The 24,470-nt window shown below is 39.7% G+C and overlaps 1 protein-coding gene and 1 long non-coding RNA gene across 7 annotated transcripts in view; one reads left to right on the forward strand and one right to left on the reverse strand.

Moving 5' to 3' along the window:
- LOC107308029 overlaps window positions 1-9,368 on the reverse strand; it is a 133,484-nt gene extending 124,116 nt beyond the window's left edge. For 4 of the 5 annotated variants that reach the window (XR_001552599.2, XR_004305918.1, XR_004305916.1 and 1 more), the window contains exon 1: window positions 9,179-9,368. This is a non-coding gene — a long non-coding RNA (uncharacterized LOC107308029). Of the gene's footprint in view, window positions 1-7,973; window positions 8,772-9,178 lie in introns of those variants that run through there. The other variant, XR_004305917.1, reaches the window with a different exon arrangement.
- Window positions 8,890-13,541, forward strand: SLITRK1 (SLIT and NTRK like family member 1). Of its 2 annotated transcripts, none has more exons than XM_015851578.2 (2): window positions 8,890-9,003; window positions 9,803-13,541. In XM_015851578.2, exon 2 carries the CDS (start codon window positions 10,756-10,758, stop codon window positions 12,832-12,834), a length of 2,079 nt encoding a protein of 692 aa, XP_015707064.1. In that variant the 5' UTR covers window positions 8,890-9,003; window positions 9,803-10,755; the 3' UTR covers window positions 12,835-13,541. The 2 variants fall into 2 exon arrangements, with proteins under 2 accessions (XP_015707064.1, XP_032297936.1); XM_032442045.1 differs by lacking the exon at window positions 8,890-9,003 and adding an exon at window positions 9,514-9,605.
- The last annotated feature ends 10,929 nt before the right edge of the window (window positions 13,542-24,470 follow it).

The raw sequence follows: 24,470 nt of genomic DNA on the forward strand, positions 1-24,470 counted from the left end.
AAATGGCAGCAGAGGGACAATCTGACAAAATGGTATCTGACATGGAAGTGTGTATCAAACAAAAATGTGTCACTGAATTACTTCATGTGGAAAAACCTACTCCCACTGACATTCATTTTCATTTTTTACAAGTGCAGCATGCAGGATTTTCTTCAAGTCTAGCAAAAATGCAAAGCTAATAGTGGTGACTAAAAAAAATATTGTTTTGTAGCCGAGAATTTTCTCTACCAAACAGCACTATTGTGCTCTTTCTTTCTGTTCTAGTTTCCATGGAAATTGTTCTATTATTTTATGAAAAAGGAGGCATTACTTTCAGAGCAACCTACTCACAGCAAACTGCAAGGTAACAAAGGTGAATGTAAAATAGAAAGAAAGCATTCTGTGTAAAACAAACAGATTGAGCTCCTGAGATACTCTATGTTGGAAGCAGATGAGATCCACTCCTCCTCTTAGGTAGGTTGTAAGGAAAGTAAAAATACCATGGAAACACGAAGGGGAAAAAAAGAAATAAAAAGAGGAGAAAAGATTACTCCTGACTTTGGCTCTAGCTTCCCTCATCAAAGCGAGCCATATCTGATCCTCAAACCTGACCACACTTATTACAGCTAATTGCCATGGCATCAGCTATGTGGTATACAATATACCTAGCTAATATAGGCAGTGATTATTAAAGACAATTTGAATATGCAACAATATAATCAATGTAAAAAATTACCATTGAAAATACGCACTGTTAATGAACAGCAATATAGTAAGGCACTGTTTAAACAGTCTTTTAGTGACCTCAAAATCCCTGATAGATATACACAGAATCTGCAGATTTACACATATCTGCATACACACACATTCTCAGTTGAAAGAGTCTTATGTGAGGTTGTGCTTTATACTCTGCATAATAACTTAAAGGTAATGAGGCTCACATTAATTAAGGTTTTGTGGAGTCCAAATACAGGACTTTAATATGCATCCATTATAACAAGTATAGGAATGCTGCCTTAGCTACCTCAGAAGCAAATATGATTTCATCCTGTCATGAGCTCAGGAAGGACAGAATTGTTTGTGGACTGTAATATGAACTGAATCAATAAAATATCCTTGGCTAAATAAAAAGCCTCAAAAAACTAGTTACTGGTTGGAGACTGGTATAGGCAGTAAGGGATTTCTTAGCTCTTCTATGCCAGTGTTGAAAACAGAATACTACATCCTGAGTGACCACTGCAGTGCCCTAGCTTTACATCAGAATAATACATTTGAAATCAACTGGGATTCCATGATGCAAACTCAAGTGCTACAACGATTAATCAGGTCACCAACCTCTTTTCCCTTATGTCTATGAAATGTTATTTAATTAAAACTAAAAATGCCATGTGGGATTGGTCCCAGAATATGGTTTCTAGGCACTGCATAAAAAGGCTAATGATACTATTTTATTGTTAATAATGTTTCATCTATTCAGCATCGTCACAGTTTGGTGATGTCTAGCAACTGCTCTTTAATGTTCACACGCCACAGGATGTTCTCATAGTTTCAGAAAACAATTTAGAAATTTTCTGTCAGATAATTTACAGCTGAAATTGGAATTAATCAAAGAAGAAAAATATTTTGGACAAAATGAAATTTTGGAAAAACAAAACACGGAAAGGCCATAGAATCATTATAATATCATAGAATTTTTGAATGGCTTGAATCAGAAGGGGCCTTAGAGATTATCTAGATCTTACTCCCGTGCCATAAGCACTGTTGCCAGCCACTAGATCAAGCTGTTCAAGACCCATCCAACCTGGTCTTGAACATCACCAGGGATGAGGCATGTATAGGCACGCATCTCTGGGCAGCCTGTTACATTGTCTCACCACTCTGAGAATTAGAATTTCTTTCTAACATCTAATCTAAATTGTCCCACTTTTAGTTTTAAGCCACTCACTCTTATAACTACCAGACCACGTAAAAAGTCAGTGTCCCTATTTATTAGCTACCTTTAAATACCGGAAGGCCACAATAAGGTCTCGAACCCGGAGGCTTCTCTTCTTCAGGCTACACAAGCCCCTCAACCTCCCTTCATGATAGAGGTTCTTCAGCCCTCTGATCATCTTCAGGATCTTCCTCTACACCCACTCCAACAACTCTACATCCTTCCCCTTCTGGGGACCCCAGGCTTGGATGCAGTACTCCAGATGGGGCCTCAAAATGGCAAAATAGAGTGGGACAATCACCTCTCTCACTCTACTAGCTACCCTTCTTTTGATGCAGCCCAGTTTACCATTGGCCTTACAGGCTGCAAGAGTAGTGTTGGCTCATGTCCAGCATTCTTTCTATGAGAACCTGCAAATCTTTCTCTGCAGGGCTGCTCTCAATGAGTTCTTCTCCCAGTCTGTATCCATATTTTTTACTGCCTCAACCCAAGTGCAAAACCTTGCACTTAGCCTTGTTAAGCCTCATTAGATTATCATATACCTGCTTTTTTAGCCTGTACAGACCCTTCTGAATGGCATCTTTCCCTTCTATTGTGTCAGTTGCATCACTCAGCTTGGAATCATCAGCAAACTTGCTGAGGGTACAATCAATCCCACTGCCTGTGTTAATAAAAATGTTGAAGATCACCAGTCCCAAAACAAACCGCTGGGGTACACCACTCACCACTGGCATCCACCTGGACATACAGTTGTTGACTACAAAGCTTTGGATCATGAAAGATATCACATCTTGATTTCCTTGAATTCCAGACTGATTTTTATTTCAAAATGTGCTTTTTAATATATATAGAAAACAAAAATAAGAAATACATAATAAACAAACAAGACATTTCAATCACCTCTAATACTTCAGGTATCTGTTTGGAATGACAATAGAAATTATTAATTTGGTTTGCATCTTTACTTGATTGCTTGCTTGTTTTTATTTTGTTTTGTAGAATAAAAATAAAAAAAAAATAAAAAAATGAACTGATGAATTTCCACAACACAAACCACCTCTTCATGGTTCTTATATTTAAACAGAGGTTTCTTATGATATTTTGAAGCATTACATTTATGTTTTACTTGTTTTTTTGTTGTTGTTTTTTTACTTGAAACATTTCTTAATTCCAAGGTATTTTGTCTTTTAAATAGTTTATTATTTGTCTCTGAAATCTGTGTGATTTTAAAAGTCTGAGTTGAGAGAACATCGAGAAAAGAAAATATACAATTTTGTCCAGTTAAAATGATTAAATTATGGTAAATTAACTTGTGAATTAATAAGAAAACCAAGCCATGGTATTGCTGCCGTGCCACATAACTACATTAGACCTAAACAAAGAAAATGACTGGTATAGGTAACCATTGATGCATAAAGTCAGGTCTGAGAAACAAGGAGAAAGAGGCAGTGGGCCTGCATTCTTTTGGAGCAGACTTATTTCTGTAAAATACCGGGACAGAAGGCAGTACCTGACATTCTGAGAATTTGGTCAATTTCTAGCTCTATCAGTGGCTTAACGGGTGACCTTCCCAAGGCCAGTGCTTCTGCTTTCCAATCTGTTGAGCAAACAAAATTAAACTATATTCCACTGTGAAAGCCTTTAAGATAGGTTGATAAAAAAGTGGGTATTGCTCTTACATAAGATTTGACTTCTCACATGACATCACTGAGTAACTTTGATAATTACCTCAGTCACCACATTTGCTCATCACAGACTCCTAGAACTTTCGGCTCTATAATTCCTTCCACTTCTGAACACTGAAAAATTAAGGCACAGGTAAAAGAAATGAGTTGCCCATAGTCAAGTCAGCAAAATATTGCTTGAGATGGAAATTCAGCAATTTTTTTTCTCAGGGTCATGTTCTGCCCTTTCAGAAGCATTTCCTTTTCCATTATTAAACAATGGAAATACATTATAGTTATAGAGAACACAAGCATAAACTCTTATCTACTTTTGTCCATTTAAATGATCCTTCTGTTGCTCTGAGGCTGCACCATGAAAATAGATAGAAAAGAATTAATTATTGAAAACACACTATAGATCTATTATTCAAGCTGATGTGATTCAGTGGGATTACTTGTGTAAGCAATAGATTGAAAGTTTAGATACCTTCTTTCCTTCTTTCTTTTTTTTTTTTTTTTTTTTTTTTTTTTTTCAGTTTGAGATTCTTCATGCTCCTTAGTGCTGATCTAAATTACGCTGTAATATGTATGCAAGTTAACTCCTGCACTTCCTATCCCAAATTATGAGCTTTCATATGAGGCTGAAAGTCATTGTTAACTAACAATAGAGGTCATAGATGCATGTAACTACCTCAGTCTGTTATGCATATTGCAGAGTGACCAGCTATTTCAGCTTTTTGCTGTTTGCCACCTCTAATGTTTCAGGAAAGAACACAGTAAGCAAACAAGCAAATTACAAAAAGGTCACATTAGTAAAAGTACAATATATTGATCACACTGCATGGAAGTCTAATCTTGCACGTTGTTGAGAACTGTTGTTACAAGTGCTTAAAATGATAACACTGGAATCTGTTTTTAAAAATAACAACACAATAGTGTTGAGGTTAGTATACGGTGCAGATTTTATCACTCCTTATTAAGAGCTGTAACATTATACTAGTACTTTCCCTGCTCTATCTGTCCAAAAGAATGTTTCTCACAGCTCCAGTTAATTGCACTGCAATATTTTTACCCAGCCTGAACACATGTGCTTTATCACAAAGCGAAAAATAAATAAATCTCTTTGCTTCAGTGCTGCAGTGCTAAAATCTGCAATGCCAAATTTAGGAAGAAGCATGGAGTAGAATCCCAATTCCTGAGTCAGGCAACGAACCACCTTACACATTGCACTGGGAAAGGCAGAGAATCAGGCCTCCACATCAAGATCAGGAACAATGAAGATGCTGCTCGGAGGTCGTTTAAGGGAAATGCTGCAGTGGAATCTCTGACATTCTGGGGTCAAGGCTGCAGCAAAACCATTTCCTGCCATCCAGTCTCTACAATTTGAAATTCACTCTTTAAAACAGATAACCTCTTTCTGTTGAATCAACTTTTTATGTGTCTGCATTTATGTTTACGCATATTTGTGTTTTGGAAAGAGAAGAATAAAAGGAAGAGGGTGAGTCAGCTCCTCTCTCCTTCCAACCAACAGCACAGCGAGCAGAACATACTTTCCCAATGGAGGCTTAGGGTCAATTCACTGCTAAGCTGGAAAAGAATCAAGTTTGTCCCTTGGCTTCCCTACAAGACTCTTTTCCTTTGAAAGCATTTCATTCCAGCAGACTGTGTTACAGTATGCAGAGAAATTAAAATAAAATAAAATAAACAAATAAATAAAAATAAGTATCAGGAGGAGAAAGATAAAATATAGATGTGTATGTGTGGATTCAGTGCTTTTCTAAACAACTATTCTAGTTACTCTTGACATTAAGGGTGCTAGTTCTAGGGCACTATCTTCTAAGAATTGCTCAGGTATGTTAATGAAAGCAATCACAGTGGAAACTGGGTCAGAAACATAGATCAATATATATAGTTTAAATAAGAAATTCCGGTTGGGAACCTGTCTGGCCCACTCACTAAATGCACCTCTTGCTTTCACATCATCAAAATTTCAAAATGATATGACTGTATGGTTTTTATGGCAGACCATGCTCAGGCTGAATATAAAACCTGTCAACTTTTTGACACCTATTCATTTATCTAACCCCTAATGTTTGAAGCTTTTAAGAGTAACTCAGTGACCTATTCAAGACAACATTTCCAACATAAAATTACTGCAAGGTCTTACAAATATGTTCAGTGGAGAATGGCAGCCTATGGATTTTACTACAGGCTCTACAGTCTAAACTTCTGATGGGAAGTCAATTTGGTCAGGTTATGAAAGCACAAAGCAAGCAAGTCTGCCCAGGGCTCTGCACAATCCACTGAATGCTCTAAGCAGTAGCCTGTAAGCTCATGCTCCCCCACTGTCTTTCTCTGGCTCAGGGAAATCTTAAAGTGTTTCTTGTGAAGTAGAACAGCTGCAGTAAGAGGGCTGGTAGCCTGATGGTTGAGGGTATGAGCCAAAAAAGAGGAACATGTGGGCCGAAATTCTCATACAGCACAGAAGATAAAGAATTTTGATTTTCTAATGCTGAGCCAGTCTCTTACCCACTAGATGGTAGCAAGCAAACTATTTCTCCAATGTTCTTTTCTTTCATCCTTTAAAAAAACCAAAAAAAAACAAAAAAAAAACAAAAAAATGCAACAAAACAACAACATCTACTACTTCATCATTTTGCAAAGCTCCATCTGGTGAATGTATCAGAATGTATTACTACCCTTAGTAAAAACTAGATGATCTGAAAGCCATCAGGGGAACAGTTTCTGGAGGGGCTGCATCAATGTGTGTATATATGTGTATGTATACACACATATTTATGTCTCCCGTGGACCAAGTACATGTAACAGTATTGGAGCAAATTGCTCAAAGAAGTTGTAAAGTCTCCTTGTCTGAAGATATTCCAAACCCAACAGGACATTTTGCTGCTCAACTTACTCTGGGAACCTGCTTTTGCAGGAAGGTTAGATTAGATAATCTCCAGAGGTCCCTTCTAACTCCTGCAATTCTGTGATTGCATATTAAAATACTGCAAGCAGGTTATCTACAGTAGTAATTTTTGTTATGTAGACACATTAAAGATGCTCCAAATCCTGCTTTGCAAAATCTGCAATGTTAGATGAGACAACTATTTTTTAACATGGTTCCATACAGCATAAATAAACCCTTAACCAGTTTTACAATGTTACTACTTCATAGGCAGAACAAGCGGGAGATGAAAGACTACCAGCTGGGAAAATGTAAATGTATCCCAGTACATTTGCTTATTTGAAGATATTTTCTGCATTAGGAGTTAAAACATTCTTATTCCGAAGGCAATTGTTGTGCTGGAGTCAATTTGTTTGTGTTTGGTTAAGTACAGGACTTTAATCCCTGAAGAAATATGTAAGTGGGAAGCTTACTGCTGTGGATTTCTAGAAGCTGCAAAGGGAAGAGAGAGGTGAAAGGCATCAGATAAGGAAAGGAGTCAAGGAAGACAGATGTGTCCTTGTGTGCTCTTTCCCCTTTTTAATCCACTGGATAATTTGGAGAGGATAATGTGAGCTCTGATTGTTCAACCACTCTGTGTCTTTAAAAATCGGATGCTTATACTGAATTTTAAAGACCTGGATTCATTGGCCCTTCAGTGCTGCAGGATCTCTCACTTTACAACACTGTCTAAATAGAAGAGTAAAGCATCTTAGCTTGAGAGGCCCTGATGCAGGAGCAGACATTTCCTTAAAATAGAGGCATGGCTTTTATCTCCAGATACATGTTTCCATACTTTATAAAAAGATGAAGAAATCTGGATTTAGGATTATGGCACTGAGTAATGACAGACTGATTTCACAGCCCTGACACACCTTTCCCATGAACTTGACTTACAGAACCAAAGCTTCAGATATCAAATATGAAATGGATTACGCCCTTTTTCTTCCCCTCTGACTTGTCTTCTAGATGCTAACTTTTATATGACAGATGTGATCCAAACAATACATAATATATATATTATATAAGTTTTTCTTTGCAGCTCTGAATTATACAGCTGCAAGCACAACAGGTTCCATATCCAAATACTTTCTGTTGGAAATTACATATTGCTTGTAAAGACTGTTACATCTTCTGGCAAATTTTTGCCTTCTTTTTCCTCTATGAAATTCCATTTGTTTGGCTCCCACTAGTTCCCACCTCTCAGCAAATCCCTTGGAAGAAGCAGGTTATTTGTCCTTCATGCTTTGACTGCATGTTGTTCCATTTTTATTATTATTATTCACACTTATTTATTTAATATCTCGTTAACTTTCAGCTCCTTTGGTTGCATTTTGATCGTTTTTACAGTGCCTGAGCAATTTTAATAACACAAAGGTGAAGACGCTAAGAAGTTTTATTCTCGAGCATATCTTTAGTCCTCCTGACCCACATCCCAGTAAGCACTCACCAAGCTCCAGCGTCTCAGCACTTCCTCCCCCGTGCCTTTACCCACAGAGATCGGGTCGCTGCTGCTGACAACACGAGTGAGTCACCTACTCCAACCCTGTTCCTACCCCCGCTCCTTTTCCCTGACTCTCTCACCTCCGTCTGAGGACTCAGCTGGGGGCTGTCCTGCCTCCGGCTGCCCCTACACTTGGACTCAGCGATACATGATGCACGAAAGGTTTGCAGGCAGCCCCGAGCCCTCCCACCCCCGGCATGCACCGAAAAGCGAAGTCAGAGACGGCGACAGGAGAAATGAATTAATGCGCCTCAACGCGGCGCCAAGTTTCCTTCCCCTCTTTTTTTCTTCTAATGAAACCACTAACATATTTACTGTGGTGCTTTCTCTCTCGGAGGCATTTTATCTCTTCTAGACCGTTTGTAATTTATTGGGCGGACGTTTTCAGGGCCAGAATTTCTCTGCTTTCTTTTCCATCTCCTAGCCCGTTCTCCCTCCCCCCGCCCCCAAAGCTTCCTTCCTCCGCAATCCTCGCCTACCGCAACTACCAAGAAGGCCAAACGTTCATCCTGGGGACCCGAAACGGCAGTCTGATTACATTAATTTGATAAGATCATCCTCGGCAGGATGTCTAATTCACTTGGAAGCGGCAGCCAGGGAAAAAAAAAAAAAAAAAGAGCTTTGACCAAATTAGCATGCCGCCGGGACCAGGGGTGCGGGTTGCACCTGGCTTCCCATATAAATAACTCTCCTTCCCCCCGTTCCCCCGCGCTGACTTCTCCCCCCTTCCTACATGCCGCAAAGTTCATCGGCAAGACGGCCGGGAGCGGTGCGGCCCCAGGCTGCGGGATGCATCGGCCGGGCCGCCTCGTCCGCCCCCGCCTCCTCCTCCGCCTCCGCGTTGACGCGGTTTGCCGAGGATGGGGGGAGCTCCGTTTTTCACTAGCACCACCAGAGGTGCAACTGGTCCTTCGTTCGCAGGCATCTGAAACCCGTCCAAATGATGCAGAAACTTTTGTGTGCTTGGCTCCTGTCTGTAAGGCCAGGCACCGATTTTTTCCGCTGTGTAATCTCTTTTGTCAGAAGAGTGGGAGGGAAAGGTGGCGGGGGCTGGGGTGGGAGTGGGGGTGGAGAGCAGCCGTTGTGCTTCCACGGAGCGGGTATCGAAAGCATCCCTAGGGAAATATCCATGCATGCACATACGTGCTTACCTAGATTTATTTGTGTGTAGATAAGAATATCAGAATGCACAGCTGTCAGTTTCACCCTTCTCCTCCTCTCCTTAGGGGTGACGCTGTAGTCAGTAGGTGCTGTGAATTGCTAACAGTGCAGCAATCCCCTCCTCCCTACCCCCTTTTCTTCTCTGTGATCATCTGAATTTTATATATATATATGTAAGTATATATAATGTAATAATCCACGCTTCTTCATTGCATAGAGAAAGCCAGCAAGAGACTAAACCCAGCACGAAATACTGTAGATTGCAGGGGAGGAAGAAATGCATTTAAAGCAACGATAAAAATGGCGTGCAAAATAATTACCTCAAATTGCTACTCGCTTGACACCCTGACACTAATTCTGCTCAAGCCACTGGGAAATACAATAAGGCAAACACACCTTCCTCCCCTGCTTGTGCAGGTATGTCCGTGTGGATGGGGGCAACAGGGAACTGATCGTGAGTGGGGGGATGCTAAACTTCCCCTCTTAAAAGGAAAGAAATAAATAATCTATTTAAAAAAGAGCATCTAAATAGATCGGCAGCTTTTAATGCCAGCATTTTTAATGCTTGCCGTGTACGTGGATTGATTTTTTTTTTTTTTTTTTTTTAAATCCAGCATTCCCTCAGCAGATGGATTTTTGCCACTGCAGCTCAGCAGAGGGTGTCAGATCTTTCAGAGTGCACCAGGTTGAAACGAGCAGAGCCTCTTAGCAACTCTCCCTCTGCGTGCATGTGAGTGTGTGCTAGTGTGCGACTCGGCAGCGGCGGAAGAAAAAAGAAGAGCGAGCGAGCGAGCGAGGGAGCGAGCGAGGAGGAGAGGCAGCGCGGCCGGCGGGGCGAGGCGCGGCGCGGGCGGGCGGGCGTGCGGACGGGCGGCCCCGCGGCAGCTCCCGGCGCCGGCATCATGGGCAGCAGCGCTCCGCAGCGGGGGCAGGAGCCGCGCAGCGCCGGGAGCTCGGCGGCCCGCGCCTAGGCTGGGGCGCGCTTTCAGCACCGGGGCGCTGGACAGCGCCCGGAGGGCGGCGGGCGAGGAGCGCGGCTCCGCGGCAAGGTCAGTCCGGCGCGGAGCCGCGCACAGCGGCAGCCTCCGCGGGCACCGCTGCGCGCTCCGCCTGCTTCTCTCGACCATGCAGCGGCGGCTGGCGGCTAGCACCGCTCCCATGCCGGTGAGCCAGCCCGGTCCGCAGACCTCCGCTTAACTGCACGGGAACCGTCAGGGAGGGGGATCGAGGAGGGGGAATTTTTTTCCTTCCACTTTTTTTTTTTTTTTTTTTTTTTTTTTTTTTGCGTGCCTTGCAGTACGTGCCTGGAGAGTTTGTGGATATAATTATTGACTGGAATCTGGGCTGCTGCAGATGTATGTGGGGGGGGGAGAGAGGAGAAAAGAAAAAGCCCCCCCCCCCCTCCCCCCCTCTTTCGACCCTCCCTGCTCCCCCTCCCCACATTTTTTTCCCCCTTTGGTGGTGGTTTGGACATTTTGTATTGAATGAACTGGAATTGTTTTCCGCGTGAGGAGGATGGTTGCTGTTACTTTGTGATGAGATCGGGAATGAATTGCTCGGTTTAAAAATGCTGCTTTGGATTCTGTTGCTGGAGACGTCTCTTTGTTTTGCTGCTGGAAACGTTACAGGGGACGTTTGCAAAGAGAAGATCTGTGCCTGCAACGAGATAGAAGGGGATTTGCACGTAGACTGTGAGAAAAAGGGATTTACCAGCCTGCAACATTTCACCGCCCCAACTTCCCAGTTTTACCATTTATTCCTGCATGGAAATTCCCTGACTCGACTTTTCCCTAATGAGTTTGCTAACTTTTACAATGCAGTCAGTTTGCACATGGAAAACAATGGTTTGCATGAGATTGTTCCTGGGGCTTTCCTGGGGCTGCAGCTGGTGAAACGCTTGCACATAAACAACAACAAGATCAAATCGTTCAGGAAGCAGACTTTCCTGGGACTGGACGATCTGGAATACCTCCAGGCAGATTTTAATCTATTGCGGGATATTGATCCAGGAGCGTTTAGGGACTTGAACAAACTAGAGGTGCTGATTTTAAATGACAATCTCATCAGTACCTTGCCCCCCAACGTGTTTCAGTATGTGCCGATCACCCACCTCGACCTCCGGGGAAACCGTCTTAAAACCTTGCCTTACGAGGAGGTTCTGGAGCAGATCCCAGGCATCGCTGAAATCCTGCTAGAGGATAACCCCTGGGACTGTACTTGCGATCTGTTGTCATTGAAGGAATGGCTGGAAAACATACCCAAAAATGCTTTGATCGGCAGAGTGATTTGTGAAGCTCCCACTAGGTTGCAGGGCAAAGATTTAAATGAGACCACAGAGCAAGAGCTGTGCAAAAAGAACAGAGTGGATTCTAGTCTAGCTGCTCCCCCTGCCGAAGAAGAAACCTGCGATCCTGGTCCCATTCCAACCCCCTTTAAAATACATGGCAAAGAAGACCCTGCCACACCAGGATCTGGTCCAAACGGAGGTACAAAGATTCCTGTCAACTGGCAAATCAAAACTAGACCCACTGCTGCTGTGTCAACTGTTAGTGTGAAGAGCAAGCAACCAGCTATCTTGTCCTGCCCTCAGATCTGCAGCTGTGATCAGATCCCTGGCTCAGGTTTAAAGGTTAATTGCAATGACAGGAATGTAAGCAGCCTGGTGGATCTGAAGCCTAAGCCGTCCAATGTGCAGGAGCTGTTTCTGAGAGACAACAAAATACACACCATCAGGAAATCCCACTTTCTGGATTACCGAAAACTTAATTTACTTGATTTGGGAAACAACAATATAGCCACTGTTGAGAACAACACCTTCAAGAACCTCTTTGATCTCCGATGGCTGTACATGGATAGCAACTACTTAGACACCTTATCCCGGGAGAAATTCACCGGGCTGCAAAACCTGGAGTACCTGAACGTGGAGTTTAATGGGATCCAACTGATCATGCCCGGCACCTTCAATGCAATGCCCAAACTCAGAGTCCTCATCCTCAACAACAACTTATTGAGGTCTCTCCCAGTTGATGTGTTTGCCGGGGTCTCCCTTTCCAAACTCAGCATACACAACAACTATTTCATGTACCTCCCAGTGGCAGGGGTGCTGGACCAGCTCACCTCCATCACCCAGATCGATCTGCACGGCAACCCGTGGGACTGTACTTGCCCTATTGTGCCTTTCAAACAGTGGGCGGAAATGCTGCGCCCCAAGGTGATTATGAGCGACCTGAGGTGCGAGTCTCCAGAAGATTTCTTCAAGGAGGATTTTGAATCCCTCTCCAATGACGTGATTTGCCCTCAGCTAAAAATATCGCCCACCTTAAGTTCTACCAACAAAAACAGCACTGGGGTTGCAGAAACAGGTACTCACTCCAACTCCTACTTGGAGACCAGTCGAGTCTCCATTTCGGTGCTAGTGCCAGGGCTGCTGCTGGTTTTTGTGACCTCTGCTTTCACGGTGGTTGGCATGCTGGTTTTCATCCTGAGGAACAGAAAACGATCCAAGAGGAGGGATGCCAACTCATCTGCATCTGAGATCAACTCCTTGCAGACTGTCTGCGACTCATCCTACTGGCACAACGGGCCCTACAGCACCGATGGGGCTCACAGAGTGTATGACTGCGGTTCCCACTCCCTGTCAGACTGAGGAGGTGGGTGGGGCAGGGGTGGCTACTGCCTGGGCTGACCCTGTGCTCTCCCAGTGATGGGGAGGCAAATGCCAGCAGGGACGGCTCTGCACCTCAGCTACCTTTTGTGAGAAACGAAAAACACTCACGCACTCCCCCGCGACCCCCAGGGCAAGAGCCGCTCTCGGTACGAGTCGGGGGAGCCCGGCGGAGGGCACGTCCCCCTACCGAGCGCTGCCGGGACAGCAATGGATGAGCGAGGACCTGTTTCCTTCGGCTCCGGCAGGGTGAACCATGGCTCTTGGTTTTGTTGGGCCTTTGTTCTGTTGCGTTGGGGGTTGTTTTGCTTTTTTGCCCTCTTCCCTTTTGGATGGACCCCTCCCTTGAGAGGCCAGGAAGAGGAAGGGGACAGAGGAAGGGCTGCAGTCAGCCTCCTCCTGACAAAGCAGGAGTAGAAAGTTGCACGAAGGCATGAATGTAATGTAAATAAATGACTCTGACTTCAAAACAGACAAATGAAAAAAAAAAAAAAAAAGAAAAAAACAAAAAAACAAAAAACTACTGCTGCATGGCTCGCATGGATACAACGCACCCCAGGGACGCTCCAGCCCACAACTGGAAGCAGCGTCTAGTTCACACCATCATCCCTCTTACCTGATAAGTCCCTTCGTATCAAACCTTCTATATAAGAAATACAGTATAATAATAAAAGTGCCATTTTGCCATTTTTTTTGTGTGGTCAATAGGCAGTAGAGATCGTACTTTTACCATGGCGGGGGGAGGGGGGGAGGGGTGAAAGTAAAGGTTTTATTTAAGATATTATTGCATGAATACTCTCATTTGATTAATTTTAATTTAATTTTTTTTTTAAATTTATTTTATTTTTTTTTCGTGAGGTGGGAATGGCTTTTTTGGGAGATATTTTCTTTCTGAATGGTGAGTTTTAGTTCTTTTTGCGGGAGGGAGTGGGAGGGAGGGGAGGCTTTGGCTTTATTTTCTCTCTCTTCCTTTTTGGTATACATATTCAGTACTGCCTTTCCATTTGAATGTAAAAATTAGTACCCTTGATTTCTATTATCGTACCAGTGTAAACATTCAAAAAAAAAAAAAAAAAAAAATCAAGGCAGTTAAGCATGACCAATTAATGTCACTCTAGTGCTTAGGCTGCAAAGTTTAATGGTAGAAAAATCTGTGCTGTTGTAAATCTTACTATAACTTGAGGAAATTAGAACTGAGGAAGCAAGTGAAAATTACTGATTCTATTTGAGGTTTTATAATGGCATATTTTTTTCAGTATTAAAGTGAAAATGTTTTCAACTCTGGGTCCTTACAATTTTTCCAGCATCAGTTCTTGCAAGTGGGTTATTTGGTTTTAGGGGACAGAGCTTCCTTTCAGTGCTGTGTGTTTCTCCCTCCATCCCTCCACTTCCAGCCCCCCTGCTTTCCTCTCTCCCTCTCTTCCTCTCTCATTCATTTACACGCAGTGTCACAAACACTCTTCCCCAATGTAAATAACACACAGAAGTTTCTTGCCTCCCTAACAGCCCCCACCCTACCCCCCTTTCCTCTCTCTCTCATAATGCAGCAGTGAATCTCTTTATTAATACTGTGAATCTCTCACTGCTGTTGCTGTTGCTGTTGCTGCTGCTGCTACTGCCTCTGCTGCACACACTGCAGATGTATTAGGGATGTTAGTGGGAATTTGATTTAATTGACTCTGCCTACCTCGGTCTCATTAAGCCAGAGTTGGATTTCACTGGTCAGCATTTCAGGCCCTCATGCAGCTTGCTGGACTGCCGGTGAGGTGAGGCTGCTGTGGGTGGCTGGACTCCAGCTGCTGCTGGAGGTGGGAAAGCTAATTAGTGAAAGGAGTTTCCCATCCCTGCTCTGGGTTGCTGAACCTTTAATATTAGATGCTGAAATAAACAAAGCTTAGGACTGCAGTTAGACTTCAGGCAGCTTGCACTTGATCCTATTCTGGTATGGGAAAAGTGCCCTGAAACCCAGTAATATCTGTAAAGGAGAAAGCTTCTGCAAATCATTTTTTAACTCAGAGCTCAAGTCCCACTAGAGATATGGAGAATTTCAGTCACGTTGCTTCTGGCTTTCTCCAGGCAGAGAATCCTTTTAAAGAGTAAAACACCGTAAGGGACTTGCTAAACTTCAAATACTAATTCGGTTTGCTTTATAGAAAATGTCCACCTTTGGGATATGCAATGAGAAAAAAGATGTACATACACAGACACTGCAATTGATACACTCTTGAAAATGAGGCAGGAGCCTGATTTCAGGTGTTCATGAAGTATTAAATGTGAGAAGATCATTTTTCTAGAATCCTTTATCATTATGGAAAATTCTGCAGTCTGCTAGAAAATACCTTGGTGTTTTGATTATACAGTTCTGGCAACATACTGTCCTGTTTAATTATATAAATCATTTCGATTTCAAGGACCCTTCTTTGTTTCCCCCTGCTTCTTTTGTACACTGATTGTTCTGCCAGGACATTCTATGTAAGACAAAGTGATGGCAGTAGAGTCACTAGTTTGCCATTGTGCTTCCCTCCTGCCTGCTTGAGAAAAAAAGAAAAATGCATTCACCCAAGAGTCAGTATTTCTATCTTTGTGAGGCCATCTGCTTTAAGTATAGTCCAAATATATTTAAGAACATAACAGTACACCACTAGATTACCATTATGTCTTGCTGCCTTCCCTGTACCATTGCAGTGAGAAAACTGAAGAACAGGGCAGTCAGAATACACCTCATGCTAAAAAACATTGTTGTGTTAGGCTCACTGCTATGGAAGTTAAGACAAAAGTAGTGAATTAAAGATGCCAAATCAGTTGTTGAGGCAAGTCATACACACATTGAAGAGACTATAATACTAAATACATGTGATTATAGTTTTTCCATCACTGAGATGGAGCATAAGCTTGTGACTTTAATCTCTTACTTTCTTTAAAGCATTCTTTTATAGGCACATGTACATAGAAATATCAAGCCAGCTGGGGAATTGAAGGTATGCATTTATGCGTGCTTGTAGGTTGAGGGTTTGGAGAAATAACAAAATGACCCCTTTTATTTCTATGACATGCTCTGATCTGAACATTCACATCATTCATTCTCCCATCTCTCATACACACACCCTTAAGATAAATCAATCATCTGAATTTTTGATACCATTTCATGATCAGGCTTCAAATTATGATGTATATCTTATTTGTATGATTGACATTTCAAGGTCATTTTTCCAAAACAAAGCATCCAACTAAATAGAAAAATAAACTTAAGTATCATAAATTAAGTCATAACACATACGTCATTAAGTCACTTCTTATCTCTTCTTCCTTTCATAACAGTAGATTTTTTTTTTGTTATTTTTGTTTGTTTTTGCTTCTAAAAGGGCATATGTGAAAACAGACAAAAATTCAAAACAAAACAATGTTAAGAAAAACAAAGCACCTTGTGTTTTTTTTTCATTTTTTGTTGTTTTTTGTTTGTTTGTTTCTTTGTTTTTCTGAAAACAATCTAAGAATAGCCTAGACTTCAAACTGTTGCCATAGAAATATATTCCTGTATGCATGGTAGCCTCTTGTATGCCTTTGCAAGAAAACTAAATTGAACTTTAGACACAAGCTGATAAAACTTTAAATCAATTCCAATAGGAGATACATATTGTTTTGAGAAAAGTGTGCTGATGAATCAGCACTACGGGACATTATATCTTGCCTTATTAAAATTACTGATTGTATCATGATTTTTTTTAAACTTTGTTGAAGTTTCATTGCAAGTACAGTGTTTCAGATCTGCTTGTTAACTAGAATGATGCAAACTTTTTTTTACTAAAGAAGTATCTTGAGGGATCAGACTTTATCTGATAAGTAAAAGGCTTTGTGTAGCCTTTATTCAAGTAGAGAATCATTAAGTTCAAAAGGTGAACATTTCACAATTTCTTAAGCTGGTGGCAAAAGTTGTTAGGGGAACATTATGGCAGCAAGAAACCACAGTCTCTACCCTCCATTACCTATGAAATGTTTTCTAGGTCTCACAGATATAAAAGTTTATTCCCAGTGACATTTAACTGTCAAAAGACACAGACTCTTCCTGCTTCGTATTTTTCCAGTGTCTTGCCAGTTGCAAAGAAAAACTAAGCAGGACTTTGTTCAATAGCTCAGTGTAGTTCTTTATTATATTTTGATCAGTCAAAACAGGTTTCACTATATATTTATTCAACTGTTGACCAGAGGGAGCATTCTTTAATGGTTATCAACTACAGCATTTTTATTTATTAATTATTATTATTATTACTATTATGTTATTTAGAAAATTTAGACAATATATTTGACTGAAACTTATTCATGTGCTTTTGCGGTTCAGATCTGCAGGATTTTTGTGATTTGTGGTGCAGTAATTTCAGCACAATGGGCAGCACTTTTGAGCTGGTTGCTGTATGAATACCTCTTTTCCTGGGATTTGGGAACAAAATTCATGAATTCCAGAATTCATGGTTTATATTTGTAAATTACCATTAACCTAAATTACCAAGATATTTATATAATGTTTAAAATGGTCTAAACTGTATTACCAGTATGGAGATGACTGATGGAAATTACAGGAATCTTCTTTGTTATCCTCACTTTTCCCTGACATAGGAATATTAGCATCAGACTAATGTAGACTAAATGTAGACTAAAAAATGCTGCAAGTACTCTGTTTTATCACCTTCTGTTTATTATGCCTATCAGTGGTAGTTTAATGCATAAAATTGTAACATGATAGTCAACATAATTGTCTAATTCTTCCAGAAAAAAAGTTGTCGTATTATCTCATGTTTGGAGAAGTATAAATGAGATTCATCAGTATTTCTTCTCCAAGATTAATTATTGTGTCAATTGATATATGATCTGCTGAATGGTATCATTTATCTGATAATGTTTCTGAATTAGTTTCTGTTTATACTTCTTGAATAAAATCTTCAGTTTTGTGAAAAGGGAGCAAAGTCAGTAGAAATTCACCTGAGGAAAACTGTATATTCCTATATCAGCCATTTGAAAACCACAACTGTAAGTTCACAATAAATGGAATAGCAGAGAAAAATAACTCATTCCAGAAACAGTGATTTGCCTCTAAGAGAGCAACTGCTTTAAGTGCCATTGTTTTAGCATTATTGGTGGGGTAGATTGTTTTACCATGTGAATCCAAAAAACATTGATGTTGCCAGAATTTTTCTCCAACTTTCTCCTTTCCCATTATATAGCAATACTGATCCTCCTCAGAAAGCTTCCAAATGAATGAGCATTAAAAAAAAAAGGAAAAAAAAAACAAAAAAAACCACAAACAAACAACAAAAAAATCTTAGCTGTTAATGTGTTATGTTGAAGTCATGACTGTTCAAACAGACTGCTCAAGCTTCGGAAGCTTCGGTCTCAAAGCAGATATGACTAAGTATTGTGTTATCCTGCTTGGTTTATGCTATTGTTTCATTCCTGAATAACGTGGAAGTGAAGAATTTAGCAAACAAAAATGCATTAAAACATTACTTCTTGGGGAAAAAAAAATAAGGAAGAAAAAAAAAAGATAATTATGTTTTCCTTTAAGTGAGATTAAGTGAGCGTTCAGGTTGTAAAGGCTGCCTGGGAAGTCATTATGAAATCTGTACAGAACTGCTGGAAAGGTAGTGCAGATGAGTTACAAAGAAGTTGAGAAGCAATGTAGTCTGGTAGAAAAAAATAGGGAATATGATTTGTTTTCTAGATTGCTTTATGACTTACTTAAGCGTGTAGGTGGTATTTTTCTCACCTAGTTTGACATGCTTCATTGAGTTGCCTACGTATAAATCAGTAGTTTCCCTCAGAGGTGTCATGGAGTGTGCATGAAGCTGGTAGATACAACATACGGCCTCAGGCTGATTCATATATTTCTGAAGTGGCAGCTGGATCTTGGGTGGGATACACTGGAGAATATAAAATAGGAGTAGCCGCTCGTGGGAAGAACTGAGCTGAGCTGTGTAGGGTATACTCAGAGGCTCATGACTTGGTTCATTTGGCTCACGTAAGTTGAATTACTTTGAATTTGAATTACTTCAGTAGCTGAACTTTCTGAATGTTGCTGAAAGAAAAGACTCAGGTTTTGTAGAAGACATGGTCAACTGTTGACCACAAAAGACAATTTAAGATATCATCAAAAGCCCTGTCAAAGTTACAAAATACAAATCATAAATTCAAATTAATGATATCAGAAATGGTTAAATGAGATTAAAAAAAATAAAAAATAAAAAAAATAGCATTATCAGTTAAATTTATAGATTATCAATAGATTATCAATAGGATCAGATTTTTTTTATTTTTTTTTAATTTTTTTTTTTTTTTTCCCATCTGTTTTCTTATTTTCCTTGAGAGCAGAAGAGAAAGACCTGCAGAGAAAGACCTGTAGGTCCTGGTGGATGAAAAACTTAACATGAGCCAGCAGTGTGCTCTTGCAGCTTGGAAAGTATATGTTATCCTGGACTCCAAGAGAAGACGGGTGGCTGCGGGTTGACCTCATTGCAGCCTGCCAGTACCTAAAGGAAGCCTATGAACGGGAGAGGAGTCAACTCTTTGAAAGAGTAGATAATGGCAGGACAATGGGAAATTGTTTTAAGTAGGAGGAGTGAAGATTAGATGTCAGAGGGAAGTTCTTTACTATGAGAGTGGTGAGGTGCTGGAACAGGCTGCCCAGAGAGGCTATGGATGCCCCATTCCTGGAGGTGTTTAAAGCAAGGTTGAATGGAACCCTGGGCAGCCTGATCTAGTATTAATTGTGGAGGATGGCATCTCTGCCATCTGTAGGGGGATAGGAGCTTGATGATTGTTGATGTCACTTCCAACGCAAGTCTATGATTCTATGATTCTATGATTCTATGATTCTATGTTTATCTTGGATTTTATTTTTGTCTATAAAAATTACTAGCTCTGTGTCTTGGATACTAATGGTTGCTTTCAGATGGTACAGACTCCTATTTCTGCCGATGCCTTTAGAAATTGTTATATTGCATAATAACTGCAATAGAAACATCATGCAGTAATAGAAGGCTCAGGAAACAAACATAAAACAAAAACAGTAACAGCAACAAAACCTGACAGTTATTACTGTTCCTGAAATAGTAAATAACTGGTTCTTGGGTCAAGTTTGAAATATAAATAAGCAATACAATACTCCAGGGTTATAGTCATTACTGAAGTCATTAAGAAGATTACAGTGAGAGATAAATGCTTGCAGTGGATGAGAAAATACAGTACTAAGTGTTTTAGAAGAAAAAAAAAATCTGAAAAGTAAGTGCTAAACTGCAAGTGGTTTTTCACAGGAGGTTTGAAATGAGAAAAATATAATTTAATTATGGATAAGTTGTAACAACCTATTCACATGAGATATCTTGAAGAGAATACAGCTGGAAGGAAAGATTTACGGGCAGGATCTAGAAGATGTGGCTAGACCCCAGACTCCATTAGTCATATTGTAAGTGGATGTATCAATTTTCCCAGAATAAATGTGTCATGACAAAATTGGCAGTATTGTGTAACAGGCACTCTGCAAATAATATGGAATTTCAGGGAAAAAGTGTTGAGACACATTGGGTAGAAATTATGAGAATGTAACCATAAAACAGGTGTGGGCTTTTTGTTTTTGTTTTTTGTTTTTTGTTTTGTTTTGTTTTTTGGTTGGTTTTTTTTTTCCCCCACAGTTTGGGAACTGAATGGTTCAAAAGTAGTTGCAATAGTTATAAATATTGTTTTATTGTGTGTCTTTATGTCTTTATTGGTATGATCTACTAAAAAACCAAACATTTCACCAATTCTCTGTTAAAGTAGGAAAGATCATAGTAGTTGAAAAATATGTCCAAGTAAAAAGATTTTTTGATCCTATCCCATAACATCCTTGTTGGTGAGCATGGGAGGCGTGGGCTATTCCAGGAAATGGTATCCATAATGTTTGATTGGGGGACACCTACAGACAAATGAAATACTGGGAATTTTCTAACTTTGGGGGGAGCTCACATTGACTCTTCTTACATCTTAGATCCCTATCATAAACTGTGCTCTTCCTTATGGCATCCTGAATGCTAGTGAATATTAATATTAATAAGAGTAAAAGTAATAATGATATCTTTCAGGATAAAAGGTTCTCCATTTTATTTATTTTTACAGTAAGTTAAGTCACTTATATCCTACTAGAAAAAGAAAAATAACAGCATTTAAATGAGCTTTCTCTCTCTTTCTTTTTTCCTTTTTTTTTTTTTTCTTTTGACATTTTGATGCTGTAATTAATATATACACACTTTAGTGGGCCAGTAACTAACAAAGTAAGAACATGATTCACAAAGAAAAGATTGCAAAAATAAGAAGGAACAAGAAAAAAAAAAAAATAAATCACTAACAGACAATACCTGTAGATTTCCTGAAATTACTCAGGAAGAACATCAGATTGAAAGGAGCTGCTGGCATTGACTAAAGATGCTCTGGGGAACAGGAAACACATTTTTGGAAGGTCTGTCCATGGCTATGCTGTTATTAATCAAAGATAATCTCAATTAATTAAAATTCTATTATAAGAAAATAATTTTCAGGAACTAAATAAATTATATTTGGGTTAATGATTAGACTGCTGGTTTGAGTTTCATAACAAGGAAATATTAAAATTAATCTGTGAAGTGTTTTTTACTGCATATTCATAAATTAGTGTCCTGTCCAAATTTGTTATATCAATTACAGGATTATATATTGAATAAGACCCATTTTTGAACATAGGTTCCGATCTCAATAATAAATACAGGGATGTCCATTATGTTATAGAAATGAAAATTGAGAATGAAATAAATGGGAGAAAAAAACTTGCTGATAAGATTTCAAAATAGGATTCATATCTCAAATAATAAGTTTTGGATACTAGTGTTAGATTATTAACAGTGGTCAGGTGATGCCGCAATTTGATTCATTTATATGAAATGAATCATTTCTATTTGAAAGCATTGCATTTCTGATTATAAAACAACAAGCTTATAATGAAAGCATTTATCAGAGACTGCAAAATTTAAGATAATTATTCTTGAACTGCCAATAGCACTGGTATTAATGGAGCCTCAGCATGATACAAAAGGAAATGGAAATTATCAACATATATGTTTCATCAAAACATATATTTTCTAGAGTAAATGATATCCACAAATACGTACCTGAAGTTTTCACTCAATTAGCAGATTTTACTTCAAATGTTGAAGTTTACGAAGTTTTCCTGTTGCTGTGTGGCACAGCAAAAAAGCCCCATTCTCTTGGCTCCTATTCTTTCATTTTTTTAAATTATTATTATTATTTATTTATTTATTTTTAATGCTTTGATAAGGTTATCCTTCAGTCTCTTGTCAAGGTTGTTCAGTCACAAATCTCTCAGCCTTTCCATATAAGGAGACTCTCCAGGCCCCTAACAATACCTGTAGCCCTATGCTGGATTCTCACTAGTAATTCCCTCTCTTCTTTTGATCTGGGAGCCCAGAGTACTGGGCACATTACTCCAGGGTAGAGTACAGGAGGAGTAGAACATCCCATGACCTGCTGTCTATGCTCCTTGTAATGCACTCCAGTAAAATACTGGTCTTTTTGATCATAAGGGCACATTGCTGGCACGCGAGAAACCTGTTTTCCTAGATCATTCTCTGCAGAGCTCCTTTCCAACAGATCAGCTCTTAAACTGTACTGGCAAATGCATTTATTCATCCCCAGGCACAGAATACTACACTTGCCCTTGTGGGACCTCATAAACTTACTCTCCACCAAGCTCTCCAGATTGTCCAGATATTGGTGAAAAGAAATATGCTTTTTCTAGTGTATCAGCCATTCCTCCCAGCTTTCTATCATCAGCAAACTTGTTGAAGGTGTGATAAATCCTTTCATCAAGATCACTGATGATGCTGAGAATGATCAGACCCAATACCAATCTCTTGGGAGCACCACTGATTACAACCTTCTGAGTTCTGCCACTCAGCTGGTTCTCAGTCCACCTCACTGTCCAGTCCTCTACCTCTTACTTCTTAAGCTTACCTAAGAAGTTGTTTAACAGTGTCAAAAGTATAGATGAAATCAAAGTATACAACATTCACTCTTTTCCCCTCATCTACCTAGCTATTCATGACAGCATGGAAGGCTACCAGAGTGGTCTAGCATTATTTCCCCTTGGTGAATCCATGCTGACTACTCTTGATATATTTTTCTTCCACTTGCTTGGAGGAGACATCCAAAATAAGTTGTGTCATCAGCTTCCCAGTGGCAGAGGTAAGACAGACTGACACATAGTTTCCGGGGTCCTCCTTCTTGCCCTTTTTCAAGACCAGAGTGAGTTTGTCCTCCAGTCTTCAGGAAACTCTCTTGTTCTCCATGACCTTTCATAGATGATAGAGGATTTATATCAAACGCTTTTGCCATCTTCCTTGGCACTCATGAATGCAACCCTTGAGGGCTGATGAATTTCTTTATTTGAGTGCATTACGTTTGTATAGACAATCTCACCACATCCTCCTAGATGTGTGCATCTACTGTATCTGTTCAGCATTTGACCCAGATATTCACTAATGTTCTTAAAAGTTGGGAAAGATTCTGCTTGTTTTTTATGGATTTTGTTCTTTTGTTTCATTTTTAATTCAGGCTTGCTGGGATTTGTGTACATATTTCCTTCTCATATGTACTGTGGGATATCTTGAATTGCCTCTGATGCCTCTGATTTTCGCTTTGCCTGACACTGTCTGACTGGTAAGATAAGAGAACAAGAATATACTGACAAAATTTTGTTTAATTAAAAACTCAAAACAAAAACAGTAATTAATTTAGTTAATCATGTGGCCTAATATTTTATATTAAAATTGCTAGAATAGGTTAGCAGGATTAATTTAAACTGCTGTAACAATGCCTAATGTTTTAATGTACAGTTGTTTTGAACTTGGGACTCGATTTTAGATCTTAAATTATTTGAATTATGCATGTTTATATACTTTATAGTCTTTAAGGAATCCTAGAATATCTGAGGTACCTGCACAGGCTTAAAATATTTTATTTCTGAAATGACAACTGGATTCCAGGCAAGATGCTTTATAAGCGTCTACAGCGTTAAATGTGGTAGATGATTATACTAAGGCATCTTAAGTGTTCCCTGGCTGAATTGTAACAGCTGTACTGTGAGCACAAGAATTTAAACACCTCAGTAACAAAACTGCAGCTCCTAAAGTTGAGTAAGCTAAAACACAGCTAAGCTATTTAGATTTTATATTGCTAAAGTTAAACATGATGAATCATACAATAATGAATAACATATTCAGGGTGGAACTTTTAATTAAAAATAAGAATATATATATATGAAAGAAGGTAGCCAAGGACTGTTCTTCAAGTATTCATATTGTTGTTGTCTTGCCAAATCATAATTTTTTATGAGCAAACTAAAATACTGCAGATTCATACTATTGATGACCTTTGGTGATCTTCATTCCAACCTGAAGATACAGACAGACATATATTTGCTTGTAAAAGAAAATGACAACAATAAAAGGAGGCTTTCTGTAGACTTTTATTGCTATTTCTGTAGAATGTCCCGTTTTTGTCTCCAGGAGGATAATTAATAAATGATTTATGTAATAAATTAT

Source organism: Coturnix japonica, chromosome 1 (assembly GCF_001577835.2).
Source record: "Coturnix japonica isolate 7356 chromosome 1, Coturnix japonica 2.1, whole genome shotgun sequence".
Classification (NCBI taxonomy): Eukaryota; Metazoa; Chordata; class Aves; order Galliformes; family Phasianidae; genus Coturnix; species Coturnix japonica.

What these genes read in the sequence shown, in the direction of transcription:
- SLITRK1 (XM_015851578.2), top strand. Translation starts at nt 10,756, where the DNA reads ATGCTGCTTTGGATTCTGTTGCTGGAGACGTCTCTTTGTTTTGCTGCT.